The sequence below is a fragment of the Onychostruthus taczanowskii genome, unplaced genomic scaffold, assembly GCF_017590055.1.
Source record: "Onychostruthus taczanowskii isolate IOZ18803 unplaced genomic scaffold, ASM1759005v1 scaffold172, whole genome shotgun sequence".
Classification (NCBI taxonomy): Eukaryota; Metazoa; Chordata; class Aves; order Passeriformes; family Passeridae; genus Onychostruthus; species Onychostruthus taczanowskii.
The window spans coordinates 176384-200229 of NW_024498929.1; the positions used below are offsets into that span (position 1 = coordinate 176384).

At 51.0% G+C, this 23846-nt stretch overlaps 1 protein-coding gene across 1 annotated transcript; it reads left to right on the forward strand.

Moving 5' to 3' along the window:
* The first annotated feature begins 19488 nt into the window (after positions 1 to 19488).
* On the forward strand, positions 19489 to 20290 carry LOC121333620 (claudin-8-like). Its single transcript, XM_041400138.1, has one exon. It carries the CDS (start codon positions 19603 to 19605, stop codon positions 20254 to 20256), a length of 654 nt encoding a protein of 217 aa, XP_041256072.1. The 5' UTR covers positions 19489 to 19602; the 3' UTR covers positions 20257 to 20290.
* The last annotated feature ends 3556 nt before the right edge of the window (positions 20291 to 23846 follow it).

The window sequence follows — 23846 nt, forward strand, 5'->3', positions numbered from 1 at the left end:
CTCCCACCTTTCCACATTTGTTTGTTTTGCTGCTTGGCCCCTCTGGGCCAGGCACGTCCAATGAAGGGAGCATTATCCCAGCCAATCTCACTTTGGGATTTATCTGAAGGCAAACTGTTCAATCATGGTGCTGCTTTATTAACAGGCCATATGGGCATCAGGCTGGAGAGAGAGGAGCTTAGCAAGGACACAGGAAAACAATCTTCCAGATCCTTCCTTCTCTTAATGCATAATCCTGAGGGCAGGAAAGAGATAAAATATTGAAATTCCGTGCTGGAGGGGCAGGAGGTTGGAGAACTGCCCTGGGAGGGCTCCATGTCAAGGCACCTCCTCCGCTGCTCTTGCGCAGCGCTTCTTTGAAGCCAGAATAATTTTGAATTGTTCTCAGGCCTGAGATAAGCACAGAAAAACATTTCTCCTGCTTTTTCTGTCGGGTTCATTCACTTGCCTGCTGTCACTTGCTGCAAAAGCTGGGTGCAGCTTTGGGCAGCACAATAAAAGCAGAACAAAAAGCTGCCAGAGAGCATCCAAAAGATGGAATGGCTACGAGCTGGGCCCCTGCACTTGCGAGCTCCTGGGTTTAAAACCCTGGGAGCAAAAGTCACAGCTCCTCTTTGTCCTGCAGGAGCCCTGGCACGAAGCTGCCCGGCTCTGAAGTTCAGAGCCAGCTCTTTGGTGTGTGGGGGACAGCTGGTGGCACTGGCAGGAGGTCAGGCCAGCTCCCAGCGACTGCCAGGAGGGGTTGGAGGCACCTGGGGGAAATCCAGGGCGCTATCCAGGTGGAAGTGTGAGTGGCACTGTGCAGCAGGGAGCTCAGCCTTCCTCACGGCAGCTGGCAGTGCAGTGCTGCCCCTCTGCAGCTGAGGGTGGCTCCTCATGCCCCTTTCCAGCCAGGAATGACCCTCTGTCCCCCACCCTGCTGGGACATGGACATCCCCTGGTGGGACATTGACGTCCCCTGCTGGGACATGGACATCCCCTGGTGGAACATGGACATTCCCTGGTGGGACATCCCCTGCTGGGACATGGACATTCCCTGGTGGGACATTCCCTGGTGGGACATTCCCTGGTGTGACATCCCCTGGTGGGACATGGACATCCCCTGCTGGGACATGGACATTCCCTGCTGGGACATGGACGTCCCCTGGTGGGACATGGACATTCCCTGGTTGGACACGGACATTCCCTGGTGGGACATTGCTTGTTTCAGTTTTTGTTAGTTTTGCTTGTTTTGGTTTTTGTTTTATTTTGCTTGTTTCAATTTTTGTTTGTTTTTTTTCTTGTTTCAGTTTTTGTTTCGTTTTCCTTGTTTCAGTTTTGCTTTGCTTCTTTCAGTTTTTGTTTTGTTTTGCTCGTTTCAGTTTTTGTTTTGCTTTGCTTGTTTCAGTTTTTGTTTTGCATGTTTCAGTTTTTGTTTTGCTTGTTTCAGTTTTTGTTTTGCTTTTCTTTTTTCAGTTTTTGTTTTATTTTGCTTGATTCTGTTTTTGTTTGTTTTTTTCTTGTTTCAGTTTTTGTTTCGTTTTCCTTGTTTCAGTTTTGTTTTACTTGTTTCAGTTTTTGTTTTGCTTTGCTCGTTGCAGTTTTTCTTTTGTTTTGCTTGTTTCCGTTTTTGTTAGTTTTGCTTTGCTTGTTTCAGTTTTTGTTTTGTTTTGCTCTTTTCGGTTTTTGTTTTGTTTTGCTTGTTTCCATTTTTGTTTGGCTTTTCTTGTTTCAGATTTTGTTTTGTTTTGCTCGTTTTGGTTTTTGTTTGTTTTTTCTTGTTTCAGTTTTTGTTTTATTTTGCTTGTTTCGGTTTTTGTTTGGTTTTTCTTGTTTCAGTTTCAGTTTTTGCTTTGCTTGTTTCAGTTTTTGCTTTGCTTGTTTCAGTTTTTGTTTTGCTTGTTTCAGTTTTTGTTTTGTTTTGCTCTTTTCGGTTTTTGTTTTGTTTTTCTTGTTTCATTTTTTGTTTTGCTTTGCTCGTTTCAGTTTTTGTTTTGCTTGTTTCAGTTTTTGTTTTGTTTTGCTCGTTTCGGTTTTAGTTTGTTTTTTCTTGTTTCAGTTTTTGTTTTTACAGGGTTTTTAGTGTTTTTTTGGTTTTTTTTCCTGTTGCAGGCACAGAGGCTGCCCCGTGTGTGCCTCCCCCTGCCCAGGACGGGGAATTTTGGGGTAACCTGTCACCTCCTGCAGGACTCGAGGCCCCCTGTGTCTCCAGCACATGGACGAGGTGTTTGTGCTTCTTTGCCCCTCCCAGGTGAGTGGGAGGCTCAGCTTTTGGGCTGGTGGCACCCAGCAGTCTGGAGAAACAGGTGACGAAGTGCCCAGGTGTGTTCTGGCTTCCCGGGTGGTATTTTAATGCCAGGTTTGGATTGCACTGCCCTGCCTGGAGCTGCCGTGCCCCCTCCACCCCGGGGCTGATGAAATTGCCCTGTGTGCATCCTCCCTGCTCCCTCTCATTCCCAACCCCCTTTAGCCTCTCCAGCCAGGCCATCACTCTGAAAGAGGCTCCATTCCCATCCTCTGCTAATTATTATTTTTGAGCTCCACACTTAGGGAGCCCATGGTCCATCCTTTGTGGGATTCCCCCCTTTCCCTCTCTGTGCACAGGGAGCAGGGAACCTCACCTGGGGCTCTCTGAACAGCTCCACCCCAGCCTGGCTGGCTGCAGAAAAGCAGAATTAAGAATAAAAAAGGGCTGGAAATGGGTCGTGCTTCCCCGGGGGGAGACGTGGGGCTCTCACTGGGCTTTGCCTCTTGGCTGTGATGAATTTGTGGTGAGGAACGGCTCAGAGCTGCTTTTGGCAGGAGCGAGGAGAGCAGCAAACGCCTGGCACCTTTCGTTCCCGTCCCTGGGACGTACCAGCAACAAGCACCGGAGCTGTTTGCTGGGCTGGGCTGCTCCCGGGAGCCCGGCAGGGCTTGGTGGCTGCTGATCAGCCAGGGAGCAGGTCCAGCACGCTCCTCCTGCTTCCCGGGGGCTCCAGGAGAGCATCCCTGGGCTGGGAGCTGCCTGCAGAGCCCACGGACACCCCTGAGCCCAGCACAGCCTCCCACAGCTGCCAGGCTTTGCCTCATGAGGGTCCCTGGAGCTCCAGAGGGAGGAATTTTCCTTCTGGTGGCTCCCCTGTCAGGAGAAGCGGGAGGGGAGGCACTGCTGGGGCAGGATGGAGCTGCAGAGGGGACTGTCCTGCTGTCCCCTGTCCCCAGTGTGAGCTCCTGTCAGCCTGGGCAGGGGGCACAGGCAGGGCAGAGGGGTCTGCTCCCGCTGCCCAGGGCAAGAGGGCAGGGATGGATGGGATTTGGGAAGGAATTCCTGCCTGGGAGGGTGGCACAGGCTCCCTGAAGTGTCCCAGGCCGGGCTGGACAGGGCTGGGAGCAGCCTGGGACAGTGGGAGCTGTCCCTGCCACGGCAGGGGTGGCACTGGGTGGCTTTAATGTCCCTCCCAGCCCAATTATTCTCTGATGTTCCATGATTCTCTGGCTCCAGGGTCCCCCTGCCCAGCTGGCTTGCATGTGAAAATGAGCAGGGCAGAACTGGCAGGGAGCTGGGAGTGCTCACCGTGCAAAGCTCTGGGAGATAAATCCTGAAATGCAGAGAGAGGTTTGTTGCTGGCATCGATTAATCAAAACAGACTTTATTAAAAACCAAAAATCACAGCGTTGGCCAAGGCATCAGTGATCATGTAGCTAATCTTCCATCATGTTTTGCTAACACTGCATCAATAAAAAAATGCAGTGATTTCCCTGAAGCAAATCCAGCAATATCTGGCGTGGTGCAGAGCCAGGACCATGCAGCAGCCTCCCGTGAGGTGCTGCGTGGGAATTTGTGACACACACAGATGGCAATTGCCCTCACTGAGCTGCCTTTCACTTCAATATCATTGCAGTCACACCCCAGGGGAGAAAACCGAGGAGTTTGTACGGGAGACACTCCTGCCTTGGGCTGGAAAAGCTTTTCTCAGTGTGAGGCTCTGTGAAATACGAGCACAACCAATTAAAACATGAATACAGAAAGGGCACAAAGCGCTGGAGTGACAATGACAGTAAGAGGTGACAATTTGGGTGCTGGGGACAGGAGCTCCTGGTGCAGCTCTTTGATGACCGGGGTGGGAATTCCTCTTTCCGTGTGCTGAAAATTTCCTTTTTCCTCTATGCAGAGCAGAGCAGGGAGGGGATAATTGGTGCTTTGGGGATCAGGAGGACAGCCAGCACTGCCACCAGGAGCCAGCTGCATCCCCAAGGGCTCCCTGAGGAACCTGGCCAGGACGAGCAAACAGAGCTGCTGCCTCTCTTGGGACACTTTGGGAATCTCCTTCTTAGGGAAGGGATGGTTTCCAGAGGGTTTCCCAAAGCAGCAGCCTCTAAAGGATGGTTCTCAGAGAGAATTCCCAAAGCAGCAGCCTCTAAAGGATGGTTTCCAGAGGAATTTCCCAAGGAGCAGCCTCTACAGGATGGTTCCCAGAGAGAAGTCCCAAAGCAGCAGCCTCTAAAAGATGGTTCCCAGAAAGAATTCCCAAAGCAGCAGCCTCTAAAGGATGGTTCTCAGAGAGAATTCCCAAAGCAGCAGCCTCTAAAGGATGGTTTCCAGAGGAATTTCCCAAGCAGCAGCCTCTACAGGATGGTTCCCAGAGAGAAGTCCCAAAGCAGCAGCCTCTAAAAGATGGTTCTCAGAGAGAATTCCCAAAGCAGCAGTTAGGGAAGGATGGTTCCCAGAGAGAATTCCCAAAGCAGCAGCCTCTAAAGGATGGTTCCCAGAGAGAATTCCCAAAGCAGCAGCCTCTAAAGGATGGTTCCCAGAGGGAATTCCCAAAGCAGCAGCCTCTAAAGGATGGTTCCCAGAGGGAATTCCCAAAGTAGCAGCCCTTACCCCCCTGGCTGCAGCCATCCCCTCTTGCTGAGGTTTCCCTGTCCGTTTTTCCTGCAGGAAAGCCAAACCAAAGGAGCTGCTCCCAGGATGTGCCAGGGTGCTCCACGTCCCCCCAGGAGCAGTGAGGATGTGGCACAGAGCTCAGCCCCAGGGTGGCTGAGGGGTTTAATGATTTTTTGATCTTTTTTCCTCTCCCAGTGGGTTGGCAGGAGCTGGGGCAGGCTGCTGGGAAGGAGGAGGTCTCTGGAAGATGGTGAAGCCAGGAAAGCCGAGGCCAAATTCCTGGGAGTAGAAGCACAGGGACTCAGCATTCACGGTAAATCTTTTGCACAGTGGATTTTTGTAAGTATTTCAGTGCAGGAATTGCTACCTCTGCTGAGACAGAAATTGGTTTGGGCTGGAAGGGACCTTGAAGCTCATCCCATTCCAGCCCTGCCGTGGGCAGGGATGTTTTCCTCTACCTCAGGGTGCTCCAAGCTGGTCTGGGATATTTCCAGGGATCCAGGGGCAGCCACAGCTGCTCTGGGCACCCTGTGCAGGGCCTGCCCACCCTGCCAGGTGAATTCCTCCCCAAAATCCCATCCAAACCCACTCTCTTTCCTTTTGTAGCCGTACCCTGTGTCCTGCTACTCCAAGCCCTTGCAAAATCCTCTCTCCATTTTTCTTGTGGGTCCCTGCAGCTATGAAATCCCGATTATCTTTCTGAGGAATTCATTACTAACTGCACAATCTGTGGTGTTCTGGGATAATGAGAATTAATATTCGTCAAGAGTCTTACATGGGGATTTGTAACAGCCCACAAAAACAAGGCTGGTTTGAGATCTGTGATGATAATGTTCTTTCACAGCTGCTTTGGTGAGGGGGGAGCTGCTGCTGCCTCTCCAGTTTGTGGTGAAATCCTGGAGTGGGTGTTCCCTCCCGAGCCCCCAGAGCTGCTGGTGGGAGCCTGGAGCCTGCTGAGCTGCACTTGGTGTCATTCCACTGCCTCCATCCCAACTGCATCCCTCAGAAAAGAAACGATCTGCTTTGTCTTTAAGCTTGAGGAAAGTGATTTCATGCTAAAATGGCATTATCTTTTTTTTTTTTTTTTTTTTCCCCTACATATAATGTTGGATCCTATGTGATAATTTATCACAGAAACATTTCCCCCCCTCCTACTCCTAATGGGAAATTTCTGCAGACAGAAAATCCTTAAATGTGAAAAGGCCAGAGGCTGGTACAAGCTAAACAGAGGATGATTAAGATCAAATACAAAACCTTGGTAAGAAGATAAGAGGCAACACAGCCTCAGAACAAAATATTTAGATAAGGATTATGTGGGACACTGCAGGGGAGGGAAGAGAAGGGGTGGGAAGTTGAGGGCTCTGCTTTTCCTCCCCACATTCCTCATCCCCTCCACCCTCTCCAGCACCTCCCTTTGGTTGTTGTCCTGTGCCACAGATTTATTTATTTATTTATTTATTTACAAATAAATAATAAGCAGACAAATATTCCATATATATTTATTTATATATAAATAAAGATATTTATTATTATATATTTATCTATGATATAGCATATAAATTATTATATATAACATGTAATATATGTATTATATATCTAAAATATGCATCTATAGAAAATATTTTATATACTTATATATTATTTATGTACATGTTTTATAGAATAAAATTTAAAAAATATTTTTTTATATAAATGTAGAAATGCAAAACCAAGACAGATGAGAGTTGCCATGGGTGTGAACCTGTTTCCCACTTAATCTTTAATTTCGTGATAGAAGCCAACACTATTGACTTTGCCCAAGACATTTGACCAAAAGGGAATTCTTTTTTTCCAAATCTGCCGAGGAAAGTGATTCTCAGGGAGGCAGTTATTGAAATAATTGCCGTGGGGTTTGCTGGCATTGCCAGAAGAGGTGACCCTGAGCCGGACCTGTGACCCTTGTGGCTCTTCCAGCCCGGGGTATTCCCTGGGCATGGGGGCTCGGTGGGATGCAGGAACAGCTGGAACAGCTGTGTGAGCCCCGCCAGGCTCTGGAGGGCACTCGGGGCTTGCCGTGCTCCCTGCTGCAGGTGTGCCCTCGCCGGGGGCTCTCGGTGACAGCAGAGCTCCCTCCTGTCAGCCCCTGCAGCCATCCCTGCCCTGCCAGGAGGGCTGGCACAGGGGAGAGTGGCTGCTCTGGGCCACAGCCTGTGCCACACCACCCCACTGCGGGTGTGCATCCCTCTGCATCCCTCTGCATCCCTCTGCATCCCTCTGCAGCCCTCTGCAGCCCTTCTCCATCCTCCTCCATGCCCTGTCCCTCCATGCCCTGTCCCCAGTCCCTCTCCAGATCTCCTGGAGCCCCTTCAGGCTCTCCTTGGCACCTTCTCCTCTCCAGGTGAGCCCCCCCAGCTCTCCCAGCCTGCAGCAGCCTCAGAGCATCCCCACGGCATCCTCTGGATCTCTCCAGCAGCTCCAGGTGCTGCTGCTGTGTCCCCAGGGCTCTCACCTGGGCTCTCCATGAATTCTCTGCCCTGCCTGGGTTTTCCCTGCTGAACTCTCAGGCAAGCAGGTAAATCTGAAGTTTTGCTCTCGTTCCCACCTGTGAAATCTCTCTGCAGGCGCTGAGGGAGGCAGCTGGGCTGGAGCAGGAGCCCAGGCTTTGGACAAAAGCCAAAGCAGTGGTTTTTATCTGCCCTGCCACACTGCTGGAAGCGCTGTCAGCCGGGATGGGCAGAGCTGCACAGCAAGAATGTCAGGAATGCTGCACACAAAAGCCTGGGGACCTGCTAGAAGAGAAAATGAAATGTAATATGCTGGTGTGACCTCCAGTGGGTTGGAGCAGAAGGGCCACAAATGACAGGGTTTGTGCAGAGATGGGAAACTTTTAATCACATCAGCTTAGGCAATATTCACCTGAGGGTTCAGCTCTCCCTGAGCCACAGACTTCAGGGAGTTGAGCCTCTGAAGCTCTTCAGCCACTGCAGAAATCCTGTTTTGGAGATGTGTCCCTGTTCCTAGCCTGGAAAATGTTTCAGGCCCATCATTTTAGGACATTTTAGGTCCAAATACACAGAATAAAAGTGCCCTCTCTGGAGAGGAGGAAGGGGAGGAGGGCAGAGCTGGGAGCTCCAAGCAGGAAAAGCCACAGGGTGTACAGAAAAGTTGGGAACTGACTTCAGGGGTATTCATTCCCTAATTTAGTGGGAATGGGAGAAAAAAGGAAAAGTGAAATGATGCTCCCACATAAGTGTTTGCTACCACACCAACAGGATCCTGTGGCTGACAGTGAGCCATAATTAGCCACTCACAGGCATTTTTGATGTTTCCCCATGATGAAATGACCTGTCTGAATACAGAGAAGAACAACTAATGAGATTCCTGACTTGCCCCTTTCCTGTGTTTTAATTACAAACCAGCAGATGCAATTCATGACATTAAATAAGATTTCCCCACGTTTCCTTTTTGAGCAAGATAAGGCACTTAAATTTAATCCTTCCAAGAATGCACAAATACTGAATGCTTGATGCAGACACAATCTTACCATTAATTTATGCGGAAGCTTAATGCCTCTGTAAATTAATCAATAACATGGTTAAATTATATTTGCTCAGCTAATTATTTTCCGTGTCCTGTGAATTAGAACTCCATCAGTCCCTGGGAGAGACCAGCCCTGCTGTTTGTGCCCTGTTAGTGTTACACAAATGCTCCTGGTGTATTATTGAAGTGTTTGTTTGCTCTCCTGGGCTGGGAGCTTTTCCTTTGCTGTTTGAGTGGCGACCGTGGAGCCCTGCAATGAGAATTCCATTTTTTTTCCTGTGTTGACCCTGCCAAATCCATTCCAGCAGGGAAATGCTGTGCATTTCTAGGCTCTCCTCAGAGCCCTCCTTGGGAGGAGCAGGATTTAACCCCCCAGGAAACCCTGGGATATTTTGGATGCTGGGAATGGACCCTGACTAAAGGGTGAATTTGAAGGGCACGGCTCCCAGCGTGGGGTGGAGGAGACGATGTTCAGGGGCTCCTTCTGACCTGAGTTATTCTGTGATTCCAGGAATCTGGCTATCCAAGAGGTGTTCCCCACTCAGTTTTCCTGAAGTCCTGCGCCAGACGCCCGGCAGCGATCGCAGCAGGCAAAGCAGCAGAAAGCCAAAAGGACAAACCAGGGCTCAACAAGGGCCAGAAGCAGCAGGACAGGATCCCTGCCTTCCCATTTTCCACGTTTTTATGGGCAGCAGCCGGCTGCAGAGGGGGGGTGAGTCGCTGGATAAGGAAGACAAACTGAACGTGGAGAGGTTGGCAGAATGCTTCTCACTTTGGCTCCCCTCCTAACCATGGTTTTACTCACACCAACACACCTGGGCAGCAGGAAATACTCCCTGGAAAGGGCACTTCTGTCCCTTTCCATCCCTGACATGCCAACGAGCTGGCACATTTACCACTTGTGCATTTGCTTGGTGCTTCTGAAGAGAGATAAATGGCAAGGGAAAAACTGGAGGCAAGAGAGTTCAGATGAATAGCAGCAGGCTTGTATTTCAATATCCAGCTAGTTATACCCTAAATTGTTCTCTTACCGTGGAACAAATTAGGTTTTCTCTCAACATATGGAGTTCAATTTTGCCACAAAAGTATCCTAGTTTATGCCTGGGTTTTTATTTCCCATGCTGGGGCACATTCAGAGATTAGGCTGAATATTTCATGCATGCATTCATAGCTATAAGAATTTGTAAAGAGGATTTACTGTTCCCTGTTTGGGTTTTTTTATTAGATTTTTACCCATGGTTTCTGTTCTGGTTTTCACAAATATCTTCACCTGGCATTTTCCAGGAAAGAAAAAAAGAAAGACAAGGACCCTTCAATGGGCAGTTCACCTTCTTGCCATAAATCTAAAGGGTTTTTGGTTTTTTTTTCCCTAAATAGAAGTGGTGTTTCTCTAAACTCTTGGTGCAGGTCTGGCTCTCTCAGCTCCTGGGGCAGCGATGCTCCCACTGCACTCCCATCCCAGGCAAATGGCTGATTTCTGCAGAGGAAAACAATTTGCTACGTGGCCAAAATGCCACTCTGAGGAGCTGAATGTGCAGCCCTTTGAGCACGTGGGTGTCTCTGGAACCCTGCTCGTTCCACAGCTCCATGTGCAGCACAGGAATGTCTGCAGGTGTGTGTATATATATATATATATATATACACACACACAGAGAGGTATTGGCAGCTTTGGGACTCCCTTCTCCCTCTTCTGCAGCTTTGTTTTTCCCCTGCAGAGCTGTTTCAGGTTTGGGCTCAGCTCCTTTGTGTCCTGCAGGTTTTGCTTTGTCCCTGGCTCTGCAGGGCTGTCCCCAGAGCATCAGAGCCCAAGTGCTTTGGGAGCAGAGGCCCCATGGCAGGGAGCTGCCTCTGGCACTCTGGCACTGAGCTGAGGTGGAATATTCCTGATTTCAGCACACCCCAGGGACTCAGCAGGGCTTCCCCTCCCTCAGCATGAGCACAGCCCCGTCAAGGGCAGGGCTTGGGGCTTTTTATGGCTGTTTTTTAAATAAATGACTTCAATGCAGAGCATTTGCCTCAGAAGGGACATTTGTCCCAGGTGGCTCTGGCTGCTTCCAGCTCTTCCAGAACAGGGCAGTGACAACCTGCCTCGGCCTCTGGCAAATCTCTGCTGTGGCTGGGGGCTCTGGGGAATGTTATTTTGGTAGTGTTTTGTGTCATTTTGGCAGTGCTTTGTGTTATTTTGGTAATAGTTTGTGTTATTTTGGGTAGTGCCTTGTGTTATTTTCGGTAGTGCCTTGTGTTATTTTGGTAGTAGTTTGTGTTATTTTGGTAGTGCTTTGTGTTATTTTGGTAGTGCCTTGTGTTATTTTGGTAGTAGTTTGGGTTATTTTGGTAGTGCTTTGTGTTATTTTGGTAATAGTTTGTGTTATTTTGGGTAGTGCCTTGTGTTATTTTGGTAGTAGTTTGTGTTATTTTGGCAGTGCCTTGTGTTAGTTTGGTAGTGCTTTGTGTTATTTTGATAGTACCCTGGGTTATTTTGATAGTAACTTAGGTTGTTTTGATAGTACCCTGGGTTATTTTGATAATAACTTGGGTTATTTTCATAGTAACTTTGGTTGTTTTGATAATAACTTGGGTTATTTTGATAGTACCCTGGGTTATTTTGATAATAACTTGGGTTATTTTCGTAGTAACTTTGGTTGTTTTGATAATAACTTGGGTTATTTTGATAGTACCCTGGGTTATTTTGATAATAACTTGGGTTATTTTCGTAGTAACTTTGGTTGTTTTGATAATAACTTGGGTTATTTTGATAGTACCCTGAGTTATTTTGATAATAACTTGGATTATTTTTATAATACCCTGGGTTATTTTGGTAGTAACTTGGCTTATTTTGATAGTGCCTTGGTTTATTCTGACAGTAACTTCAGTTATTTTGGTAGTACTTTGGGTTATTTTGATAGTAACTTCGGGTTATTTTGGTAATGTTTTGTGTTATTTTGATAGTGACTTTGGTTATTTTGGTAGTAACTTGGGTTGAGAGTAATTTTGGTTATTTTGGTAGTACCCTGGGTTATTTTTGTAGTAGTTTGGGTTATTTTGGTAATGTTTTGTGCTATTTTGATAGCACCCTGGGTTATTTTGGTAATGATTTGTGTTATTTTGGTAGCACCCTGGGTTATTTTGGCAATGTTTTGGGTTATTTTGGTAATGTTTTGTGCCATTTTGATAGCACCCTGGGTTATTTTGTAGTCCTTTGGAATAGCTTTTGGGTGGTGAGGCTCTGCTCTTGCTTTGGGGTACATTTTGTGTGCCAAACAGGAGCAAAGGGCCTGGGATTACACCATGGTATGAAATTCTGGCCTGTTGCAATGAAGAGCTGAGTTAAGCAGCTGAGGGGTTTTTTGGGTGTTTTTTTTTTTTTTTTTCTGCCTGGGAAAGAAGGGATAACAGTGAATAAAGACAAGATAATAATGGTTTAAAAGAAAAGCATTCACTGAGGGATTGATTTACTGTAGGCTTAATGGAGGGTTGCCTGAAGAGTTGATCCAGCAAAGGAAGGTAAGCTGAAATACATGGAAAAATATCCCTTATTTCAGAGAATAAACACAGCTCTCTATGTACATCCTAATTATCCTCCTTTCAGGGGAAGTTAATATTTCCTTTGTAGCCCATTTAGGTCAAACTCATTCACAACCTTTTTTCAGAGGCAGCACACTCGTGCCTTACAGCATTTCTTTTCCAGCATTGCACACACCACAAACACTGCTTGCTTGCCACAGGGCTCTTGTGGTGTATATATATAAATATTTTATTTATTAGTATTTTAATTTTTTTTTATATACAGGGATCTTCTGTACAATCAGGCCGAGATTTTTGCTGAGGCCCACTCACACCAGCACCATTTACAGGCATAAGGAATATCAACAACCACAGTATTTGCTCACAGTTCCCATTAAAACAGGCTAAATTATATTATTCCCATTAAGATCATGTGGCCGTGATAAGCAATGATGTAAAGAAACAAAGCTGAGTAAAAAATGAGTAATTCCAGCCAAACTGATTTAATGAATGACCCAAACCAATCAATAGCAGCAATATTTTAATAGAATTTTGCAACCAATTAATAAAGTGCAACTCCAGCCCCAGAGAAATCAATGGGATTTTGCCTTTGGCTGAAGTGGGAACATAACCCAGTTTGTGGTGTCTAGTGGAGCACAGCACTCCTGCTCTAGAGTCTGACTGACTGTTTTAAGTGTTTCATTGGAAGTTGAAACCCTTTTCTCCTGCTCAGGGACAAGAGGATTGATGTGGGGAATGAGCAGTGTTGCTTCCAGGGCTGATCCAAGGGGCTCTGCCCCACACTCTGGGCACCCCATGGAAGGGGAGCCCTTCCAGGTGACCTGGGGACAGGGATGCACACCCTGCAAGCCCAGAGGAGAGGGATGCTCCTTTGGCTCAGGTGGGTGAAGCTCCCAAACACTCCAGAAGTCCCAGTTCCGTTCTGGAGCTCTGGAACACCCACGTTATGGGTGGATAAACACACCACAACCGTTCCTGGGGGCTGTTCCTGCAAGAGAACCTCCCGAGCTGGCTGTCCTGCAGTGTCCTTGGAAATCCCCCCCCTTAGGAAGGGTTCCAGCGAGCTGGAGCTCAGTCTCCTCACTGCAGCTGAGGCTGCTCCGTGGTTTCCTTCCCAGGAACTCTCCCTGCTCACCCCTGGCTTGGGGAGCCTCTCCTGCTCAGGTCCTTCCCTTCCCCTGCAGCCCTTTGCTCCCTGTCACCCTCCCGGCATTCATCCCCGAGCTCATCCAGCCCCTCACGATGTTTCTGGCTGCTCCTCCTCTCCCTTTTCAGGTTTGCTGCCCCAAACCCACACAGAGAATCCCAGGGAAGCTGCCCAGAGAATTCCAGGGGAGCTGCACAGAGAATTCCAGGGGAAGCTGCACAGAGAATTCCAGGGAAGCTGCCCAGAGAATTCCAGGGGAAGCTGCACAGAGAATTCCAGGGGAGCTGCACAGAGAATTCCAGGGGGAAGCTGCACAGAGAATTCCAGGGGGAAGCTGCACAGAGAATTCCAGGGGGAAGCTGCACAGAGAATCCCAGGGGAGCTGCCCAGAGAATCCCAGGGGAGTTGCACAGAGAACTCCAGGGGAGCCTCCCACTGCAGAGCACGCTCCCTCAAGTGATCCCAGCCCAGGTAAATGTTCCCAGAGCCAGGAGAGCCCTTCCCAGGGCGTGTGGGATTCCCTGCACCCCGCTATCCCGGGCTGTGGGGCTCAGCCAGGACAGCACATCCCCAAAGGGGGGGGTCTAAAGGGGATTTCCTTGCTGCCCTTCCTCCTTTGTTGTTGGATTCCTGAGGGGAGGAGGGTGAGTCCCCAGGGAAATCCCTGCCTCCAACAGCAGCAGAAATCAGTGTCTGGAAACAGGAATGTGATCGTTCTCCCCCCAGTACAGCCTTTTGCTGTTTGACATCCTTGTTCCTCCCTGCCAGCCCTCCAGTGTCTCCTTTCCTTCCCACTGCCGTGCCAGGTGCTTTAATAAGGTCCAAACAGAGCAGATTTTATCAACTTTTGACACCGAACAAAACCTGAACTTATGTTTTGCTGCATCCATGCTGAATTTTAATTTGCTTCCCATTTACTTCCCGAGCAATTGTTAAGCCTCGTCCACGTGTGCACCCCTAAGGTGTCCAGTGTAATTAATGAAGAATAACACGATCAGGAGCAGAGGAGCTGTTCTCCCTGGCTGCTGCAGGCTCTCTCACCTCACTGGCAATGGCCTCGTGCAGAGATGCAGCTCCTCTTGTCCTAATGATCCTTCAATTCCATCCTCTGCCTGCAGTGTGAGCCCTGCTCCTCTCCAACATAACAGCACCAGCTTTCCTGAGGAAAAAAATCCTTGGTTTTAAGTCAGGCTGCACACATCAGGCTGTTTTCCATCTTCTTTCCTTCCCCTTCCCTCACTTCCAGCCCCCATACTCCCAGCACATCTTTGGGATAAATAGTTATCAGACATTCCTTCTTCTCCTGGAATGAAAGCAGCTGCTGCTGGCCCATGGGCAGAGGAATTCCAGTTTTGCCTGGCTAGGAACAGCCCTGGCTTGTCCCTGAGGAGGAGCTGGGAGCCCTCAGGAATGTGGTGCCACACCTTTGTGCCCTGGCAGGCTGCAAATCCCTCCTGGTTTGGTCTCTGAGCTGGGCTTTGGGGGCACGGGGTGCACAGGCTGGGGTAGCAGTGCTGGAGCTCCCTTTGCGGTTTGTTTTGGAGGTGGGAATGAACAGTGTGATTGCATTCAGGATGTGGGCTTGGGAGAGGGGACTGGATTGGACAGGGAAGTGCCCAAATCATGAGTAGGAAAGATGGAAAAACCCCTTTTTGGCGTGGTTTGAGACTGACTGCGTTCCCAGCTCTGCGTGGCTACTGGGGAGCTCCAGCTCAGGGGTGTATTACAATGCTGAGCCCCAAAAACAGCCTTGGGAGTCTGAGCCTAAATCCTTGTTTCTAAAGCATCAGGTAAAACAGAAGCTGTCCCCTCTTTCTACAGACCCTGCCTCTCGCCTGTCTTCAGGCCATCACTGCCACCACCTCCCTTCTGTCCCTTTGTGTCCCACCCACCAAAGCTCACAAACGAGGCAGCTCCCCTGTGCTCCCCCAGCTGCTGGCACTCACCAAAACAACCCGTGCTGCCCTGGCAATCTGCTGCATTTCCAAGAGCTCCGTGCCATCAGAAGCCCCCGGACAGCCCTGGAGGTGCTGGCTGTGAGCAGCAGGGTGAGGCAGCAGCTTTCTGGCAGCTGCTGGCTCTGCCAGCCCGCCCTGCTCCCCCTGAGCAAATGCCTTGTAGAGGCCTGAAGCGGTTTAGAGCACTCAATACTCAGAGGAGTGTTTAATATTGCATTACTGCAGGGTTTCACTGCTCTCCATGGAGGTTCCTGGGTGTCCAGGAGCCAGGCTCCATCAGACGTGGCACCGCAGCCTGGGGATGTTGCTGGATGTGACCCAAAATAAGCGTGAGTTCTTGCAATGCCAGCGTCACTCAGGGGTCACCTTGGGGCTGGAGACCCAGGTGAGCAGGGGAATTCCCTCTCCAAGCACAGCAGGTGCTCCTCTCACCCCAAAATTTTGAAGAGAGCGGGGAGGAGGTGCCCTTTCATCTTTTAACAGTGCAAACAGAGCAGAAGAGCAGGCAGCAATAGTAAAGGTAGCACAAATAAAAAGGCTTCTGTTGCCTTCAGGCCGTTTTCTCCTGGAGTAAGAACAGACTCAAATCACCTTTTGCAGGCTCATGGCAGCAGCCAATGGCAATACCACAGGAAGCCTTGGAACCCTTGGAGTGCAGTGTGCATTCCTTGAGCAGCCCTTCAGGGAGCTGAAAACAGCCTGGCTAACCCAGCAAGTGACGATGGGCAGGGAGAGGCACGGCAGGAGGAGCTGCTGCCACCCAGCAGTGCTCCTCAACAGCTTTCCTAAGCATGTCCTGAGTACCCACAGCCCCTGTGCCCTTCCTGCAGGGTTTGCTGCCAGGGCAGGGATGCAGGGAGCTCATGGAGCCCCGTCCTGCTGGGCTCCCTGCCAGCCTCGGGGGAGCTGGGGATCCCTGGAGCCCTGCTAAGCTCTGTGTGCAGCCTGCCTCTGAGAGATCTCCATTTCTGCCTGCTCCAGGAGTGCTCCTGAGCCTCAGGCTGAGCTCATTAGGCTGCAGCACAGCCAAGCTCTCTGCTGCTGCTGCTGAGAGCACAGAACGGGCTCTGGACGTTCTGGCTGCACATTTGTGCTGGATTAGAGCCCCTTGCCTTCTCTAGAGGTGCATGTGTACAGAGAAGCACTCTGAAATGAAAGGTGGAGTTATTCAAAGAGGAGTTAATCCTGCTGTAGGGGAGGCAATTGAGTGTTGACATGATTGGTGCCTGTAACTAATTAAACGCTGTGCTCACTGACAGGTTCTGTAAATCCTGTGGGCTGGGGATGCTCCACTTCTTCCTTTTCAAGGGACATCAGCACTTCAAGAGCCAGAGAGGGAGCAGAAGGTGGTGCCCCAGGGAGATCCAAGTGAACACCCTGATTGGAAGGGAAGAGCAGACGTGGATCAGGGAGAGATGAGCTGGAAAGGCTCCTCCGTGCTCCACTCTCCTCTCTGAAGGCAGATTTTGGGCTGGACACGTTTGCATGAGAACTGGCAGGCAAGCATTCCAACAGCTCACAGAGGGAGGGTGCACAGTGAGGTGTGAGCAGGGATTTGCTCTCCATTCCTCCCACCTCACCCTGAATCCCTGGGATCTGCAGTGCCCCACAGGGAGCAGCTGTGTGTTTGTGCTGTCAGAGAGGGGCTGCCAGGGGGGTTTGGAAATGCCCCAGCCAGCCAAGAGCCTTCAAATGGAGCTGCAGTTCTGGGGGGCACAGGGCTGTGAGAGCCCCTCCAGGCTGCCCCACACACGGGATTTACCTGCAAAAAATGGCTTTTCCTCAGCTCAGCAAAGTCAGGGCCTCGCTGGCATCTGAGGGAGGGTCAGGAGCTTTTCCAGGTCCCAGCTACTCACAGTGGTTTGGGGTTTTATCCCAGCCTGTCTCCTGTAAATTTGGAAAGCTTTAAAGCTCTTTTAAGCTCCTGAACCTTGCCTTCAGATTCCATTTGGAGCTTTCCCTCTGCTGCCTCCTTCCCCTCAGGTTCCAACAGAAGGAACCATCCTGCAGCAGTGCCACCTGGGCGTCCCCTGGACCCACAGCAGTGCCACCTGGGCGTCCCCTGGACCCACAGCAGTGCCACCTGGGCGTCCCCTGGGCCCACAGCAGTGCCACCTGGGCATCCCCTGGACCCACAGCAGTGCCACCTGGGTGTCCCCTGGACCCACAGCAGTGCCACCTGGGCGTCCCCTGGACCCACAAAAGTGTCACCTGGGTGTCCCCTGGACCCACAGCAGTGCCACCTGGGCGTCCCCTGGACCCACAGCAGTGCCACCTGGGCGTCCCCTAGACCCACAAAAGTGTCACCTGGGTGTCCCCTGGACCCACAGCAGTGCCACCTGGGCATCCCCTGGACCCACAGCAGTGCCACCTGGGTGTCCCCTGGACCCACAGCAGTGCCACCTGGGCATCCCCTGGACCCACAGCAGTGCCACCTGGGTGTCCCCTGGACCCACAGCAGTGCCACCTGGGTGTCCCCCTCTCCTGCTGGTGGAGAGGAGGCTCTAACTCCTGCAGAAAGGAACCCCACCCAGCCATGGGGCACTCCCTGGGTGTATTGCTGCTTTTTAATCCTGTTTCTCTGAGCAGTTTTCATCCTCTCTGCAGCCTTGCCCTGGTGATTTTCTGCATGGCCTCAGCTCCTGACCCTCCCAGAGCATTCAAGGTAGAATTATTTCCAGCACTTGTGATGGATAAGGCAGCCAGGAGAATGGATGCAGGGCATTAGGCATGGTCTGTGCTCACCTTCAGGAGCTGCCTGCCTGAAAACGTTGGGCAAAGAGTTTTCCTGTTTAAAAAAAATGACGTTTAAACACTGGTTTTAAGAGAGATCTTCCATCATAAATTGATTTCTGGTTCTGGAGTTAAAACAAGGAATCTAAAAAGCAGTTTGGGGAATTCAGGGGTAAAGGAAGATGATGGAGACTGCTCAGGGTTAACAGCACAGGTCTGTGCAGTGTTCCTCTAAGGGAGCAGTGTCCTGCCAAGAAGGGAGCTTCCCTCAGACCATCTCTGACTTCTGCTTTCATCTCCTTCTTTGTGCCAAGTGCCTGAAATTCCTGCACCACCGGCTGCTTCCCTTCTGCCTGTGGCAGAGATGTGGAACTCCTCTCCCTGTAAGTACAAACCTGGTGATGGATTTCTTTCTGTGTTTCACACCTCAGCTGAGGACTTTTTATTCTCACCAGATTCCTGGTTGTAGACTCGAATCTGAATTGCCCACATCCCTTGGGAGCATTTTCCACATGGAAATGTAACATTATACTGAATAGTTTGCATTATCTGGCACTTCCTTCCTTCCTTCCAAGAAGTAACCGGGCTGTGGGTGGTTTGGGTGGACAGTTTCCTCTTCATGGCTTTAGCTTTGGCTTTGATGATGTTGTGTAGGCACCTAAAGCTGTAATTAAATTAATACCCTTACAGACAATGTCTGATATTGCCAAACACACGAGCAAAAAACCCAGAATTTGTCTTTCTTCCACAGCACTTCTAGGGCCCTTTATTGCCTTTGGTGGGCCAATTTTTTACCTTCTATTTTCTAACAGGTTCGGAGAACTGGAGAAAGCAGCAGCACGTCACCTTCCCCACCAGCTGTGAGCTGTCACTGTCCATCCCTGTGTCAGGGTAGGAGCAGAAAGCAGCCAAAGCAGCAGCAGCAGCAGCAGCAGCATTTCCTGGGCTGCCCGAGGCACAGCAGCCTCTGCAAGGGGTGCTTGCCCAGGCTTGCAGGGATCTGGGCTGCAGCTCTCGGGAGGCACTCTGGATCTGTGCCTTGCACACCAGACACCGCCCAGTGCCACCTGGGACCACTGGTGTGGCACACAATGGCAGCATTTTCCTTCTGCTTCTCATGGAGGATTATCCCTTACCTGTGCCTTTGCTCCGGGATGCAAAAGCAGCAGCCGTGAGGCTCGGCCACTTCTTTGCTCGGTTGCCCTGGTGAATTTTGGAGCTGGAAGAGCGAAGCTTTGATGTTGGCTGGAATACTTGACTTTCCTGTACCTGTCTAACATCGTGATTAGGCTTTTGTGTTTGATCAAAACGAGAAATCTGCATTAAAGGGCTACACCAAGTACCTGTTGGCTTGATCTAAAGGAAAATAACAATCAGCTGTTTTCCCAGGGCTGCAGCACCGAGGAAATGAGCCCCACTCAAGCCTCAAGTTTAGCTTTTGTTGTAAGAACAACTGTAATGACCCATTTTAAACAATATTTCTACAGGTGGAAGTTCAGGTCTTCCGTACTGGATTTCAACAGAGCTGCAATCTCGCAGTTAAGAAATTGTTAGCCCTGCAATTAGGCACCTTTAATTGAATCCCTGCCACTTGCTTAATTATAGCAGCACTTCAGCCGCCCTGTGAGGAGCAGTGAAATCAGCCCTGCCCCACCTCTCCAGGCTGCCATTGGCTGCAAACCTGCCGGGCTGGACGGGCTGCAGCCAAGGGGATTTCAAAGCACATAAATAGCAGGGCCTCGGAGCAGCAGGAATGGATTTCCACCTGTTGGAGCCTCTCGCCACGAACCCGGCCTGCCGCCCCGGGAAACCGCTGGAGAAGCCATTCCGCGTCCTACAGTCCATGGCCTGTGTGAGCGGGTGACCCTGGCAGCATGGCTTGCTGCGTGCTGCAGATCGCCGGGCTGATCTTGGGCGGCGCGGGCATGGTGGGCACGCTGGCGGCCACCGCCATGCCCCAGTGGAGGGTGTCTGCCTACGTGGAGGGCAACATCGTGGTGTTCGAGAGCATCTGGGAAGGGCTGTGGATGGACTGCATCAGCCAGCTGGGCCTCAGGCTGCAGTGCAAGTTCTACGACTCGCTGCTGGCGCTGCCGCCGCCGCTGGAGGCCTCGCGGGCCCTCATGTGCCTGGCGGCGGCGCTGGCCGTGCCGGCCTTCCTGCTGGCCGTCACTGGGGTCAAGTACAGCCAGAGCCGCACGGAGGGGCCCGGGGCCGTCAGCGCCTTCGTCCTGGCGGCCGGGGCGGCCTTCCTGCTGACGGGCACGCTGGTGCTGGTCCCGGTGTCCTGGGCCGGGGGCAGCGTCGTCCGCGACTTCTACGACCCCGAGGTGCCGGCGCCGCTGAAGCGGGAGCTGGGGGCTGCGCTCTTCGTGGGCTGGGCCAGCGGTGCCCTGCTGCTGGCCGCAGGAGCCATGTACTGCCTCTGCTGGTGCTGGGCCGGCCCGGCCGCCGGGCACAGCTACCCCCGGCTGGCCCGAGCGGCGCGGCCGCGAGCGCCGGCCCTGGCCATCCATGCCTACGTGTAGCTGCTGGCCCCGGCCACCGAGAGCTCTGGGCCGCACGGGACCCTAAGGATCGTCCCATTCCAGCCCCTGCCGTGCCAGGGACACCTTCCGCCAGCCCAGGTGGCTCCAAGCCCCGTCCAGCCTGGCTTTGGACACGGCTGGGGATTCAGGGGCATGCTGTGATCTTCCTGCTTGACGTTGTGCTGATTGACTTCCTAATTTACCTCCAGGAGGAGTGATTTTGTTGCTTTGCTGTTTGCCGGTGACTCAGATCTCTGTCTCGGATGCCTGGCAGGACCTGTTCTCACACAGGCGCGTGGTTAGAGCACAGTCTGCATTTCTTTGGGAATGGGACAGCAGCAGTCAGCAGGCTCTCGGGGAAGATGAGGCTGGAGGGAAGGAGCTGCTGTGTGGCACCCAGTGCCCTGGCAGACCCCTGAGGGGCAGCCCTTGGGAGTGGAGTGTCCCTAAGGAGAGTGCCCCGGGAGAAGCCTGGAGCTGGCAGCAGGGCTCGGTGGAGGGAGAAGCCTCCAGCTTGCAGTCCTGGCACAGAGATGTTTGTGCTGCCCCAGCAGAGGCCTCTGGGACTGTCCGTGGATTTCCCTGATGCTTGTGGAGCTGCTGTGTCCTCCTCATCTCCTCTACAGGGATGTGGCTCATGGAACAGATTTTTAAGCATTTCCCCAGCGTTGGCTTCCCTGCTGCTTGCCACCCCTCCTGCCCTGTAGGCAGCTCCTCCTCCTCTGCAGAGCCCGGCGCAGCCCAGGAATGAGCCCACATGCTCAGGAAGCCCTGTGCCCATGCAAAGTGTAATTTCCCGGCAGGGAAGGCACAGGCAGTCCCCACCTGCCCATCGGAGCACACAGCTGCTGCCCACGGCTCCCAGCACGCCCAAAAAGCCCAGCCCTGACCTTGCTCCAGCTGCTCCGTGCTTGCCAGGCTGCCTTGGGAATGCAGCCTGATCCTGTCTGTCTGTCCTGCAGGATCCTACAGCATTTGCATGGTCTGGAATTGTAATGATCCCAGCTGAAAGCCTTGGAGGCTCCATGTCAGTGGTAAGTGCCCAAGGAAGGCCCAGCTCAGCAGGGTTGGTCTGGTTCTTTACCCAGCAGTGATGGATGGCAGCGTTTAAGGGACAATTTCGGGGCACAGGGCTCGGGCTGGCCCCTGGCTGTGCCTCTGCCTGCAGCGGCTGTTTGGGCTGAGGAGAGCAAAATGTCTCTGTGTATTCATTTGACTGCTCCATTTCAAAGAGAACATGGAAAGCTGCATTTAATTAAAGAAGCCTTTTATTAACTTGGCTTCAGATGAACCTGGATGAGGCAGCGCCGTGCTCCACAGAAATTCATTACACGGATTAACTCAGGAGCATTTGCATGGAAGGCAACCAGCTCAGATCTTGCAGGGGGAATTTTCCAGGCCCCACAAAACTGGTTTAATGTCTCCAGCTCATCACTGGAGCAGTCAAATCAGCGCTTATTAATTCTAGATGGAAATTGAAGAAAACACTCGTAAATAGATTTTTCTAGCACCAAACCATGGTTTTTTTCCTGTTGTCTCATGAAGTCTGTCACGGCAGCTGTCACTGACAGCTGATTTCAGTGGAGTCATTCTGGTGACTCTGGTAATAATTTCCACCACCCTGAGGAACTCCACCTCCTATTTTATTGTGATTTTTTTCTTATAATGCATATTTTGTTTAATATAGAACTATTTGGTGAGTAAGCCAGAACTGCACATTTTGGAGTAATTTAGACATGACATTTGTGATTAACAAAGCAGAGGATGAAGACATTTGCAATGCAAATCTGATACATATTTATGTGTAGGTAATGGATTTAAATGATGATGTATTCAGTGTAATGCAACTTTATGCAGATGTGAGTGCTTAAGAAGTAATTAAGTACAGTTTTGTATAGCATTAATTAGAGGATCCTGAATGCTTCCACTATCAGTGGGCTCATCTAGGACTCAAACTGGAACTGGGCGTGCCATTTGCCCTGGTAACTTTATTTTCAAAGAGCAGAAAGTTAAAACTGCTTTATTTGAGCATTTGACATCGATTTCAAAGCAAACCTGAGCTTTTTATGTCTGACACCAGCGCCTGATGACTAAATATTTCCCCATTTCTCTCTTTTTCCAGCTGATCAAAAGAGGAGCTCAGACAGAGTCTCTGAGCTCAGACAACCCCGTGCTCGTGTGTGGGCTTGGAGCCCAGCCCTGATCCCAAGGGCAGAGCCAGAGCCATGTCCGGGGCTGAGTGGCACACGTGGCACTTTTTGGGGACGTGGTGGAGCATTTTAGGCTCTCAGGAACACGTCCAAGAGCGTGTGGCACTAACATTTCAGAGTTTGCTGCAGGAGCAGCTGCCTCAGGTGGAGCTGATCTGCGGGACAGGGAACCCGGGGCTGCTTCAGCAGAGCTGGAATTCCCACATTGTGGATTCTGGTGGGGAAAAGCCCCCTTAGAGGATCAGTGGATGGTTTATGTCTGCAGACAAAGGGATTTGGCACTGCTGAGGGACACAGAGCTTCTCCTCTTCCTCTGCCCTGTTCAGATGCTCTGGGAGCAGGAGCAGGAAAAGGAAGCTGTAAGACTTTAGCAAAAACCCTGCAGTTGGATTTTGCAGCTGACCTGCTGCTGTGGATGAGTTTTCTGAAGGCAACAAGAAAAGTCTGGCTGCTGGAGGAGCTGGGACACATCCCCACGCCCAGGGCTGTGCCTGCTCTGGCACATCTCCTGCTCCTGCTGGGTTTTATCCAGCCAGAGCTGTGCCCACTGACCCTGAGCCCCCAGGGGCATTCCTGGAGCTCACCTGGATGCTGAAGTGTCCTTCCATGAGGCAGGTGAGGATGCTCAGGAACAAGAGCAAAGGCTTTTCTTTGGGAGGGAAGGAGCCCTGTGTGCCCCGGGAGGGGCCTGGAAGCAGGGTGGGAATAATCCCTGCTGGCAGGGAAGGGCCTGGCCTGGGGCTGTCACCGGTGTGCCTTGTGTCAGGCTCCTGGGGCTGCTCTCCTGCAGGGGGGAAGCTGCCCTGGTGCTCCGTGCCCACAGGCACAGCTGGCAGAGCCTTCAGCCTCCCTGCCCTGCTGGGAAAGATTAAATACCGTGGGTAAATCTCTGCTGTGATGCCCTGGTGTCTTTTTATGCTTTGGTGTTTGGTGATTGCAGGACAAAGTGACTTTGGAAACAAACGTGTCTAGCTGAGCTCTTGCTGTGTATTTGAAATAAACACATGGATTTGTCAGAAAAACACACAAATACCAGAGTGGGTTTTTTTACAAATTTATTTATTTTAACAGGAGACAGAGGAGTTGTTGAATCCTGCAGGGCAGTCAGAGGAATGTCCCTCCATCTTGCCTCCTGAACCCCCATTCTGAAAACCCCAAAATTCTACCTTTTCATCCTGTGACAAACTATAATTCTACTTAAACTTTTGTGGCTTTTAAGTCTTCACATAAAGTTGGTAATTTTCTCTGTGGGTTAAAATCCACGGGTGTCTTTGATTTTGTGCCAAGGTCTCTGATCCCCCTGCCAGGGGCTGGAGTCCTCCAGGGCAGCCAGAGGAAGGCCCTGGCTTCTGACGAGGAGTCCTGCAGCTTTATTTGAAT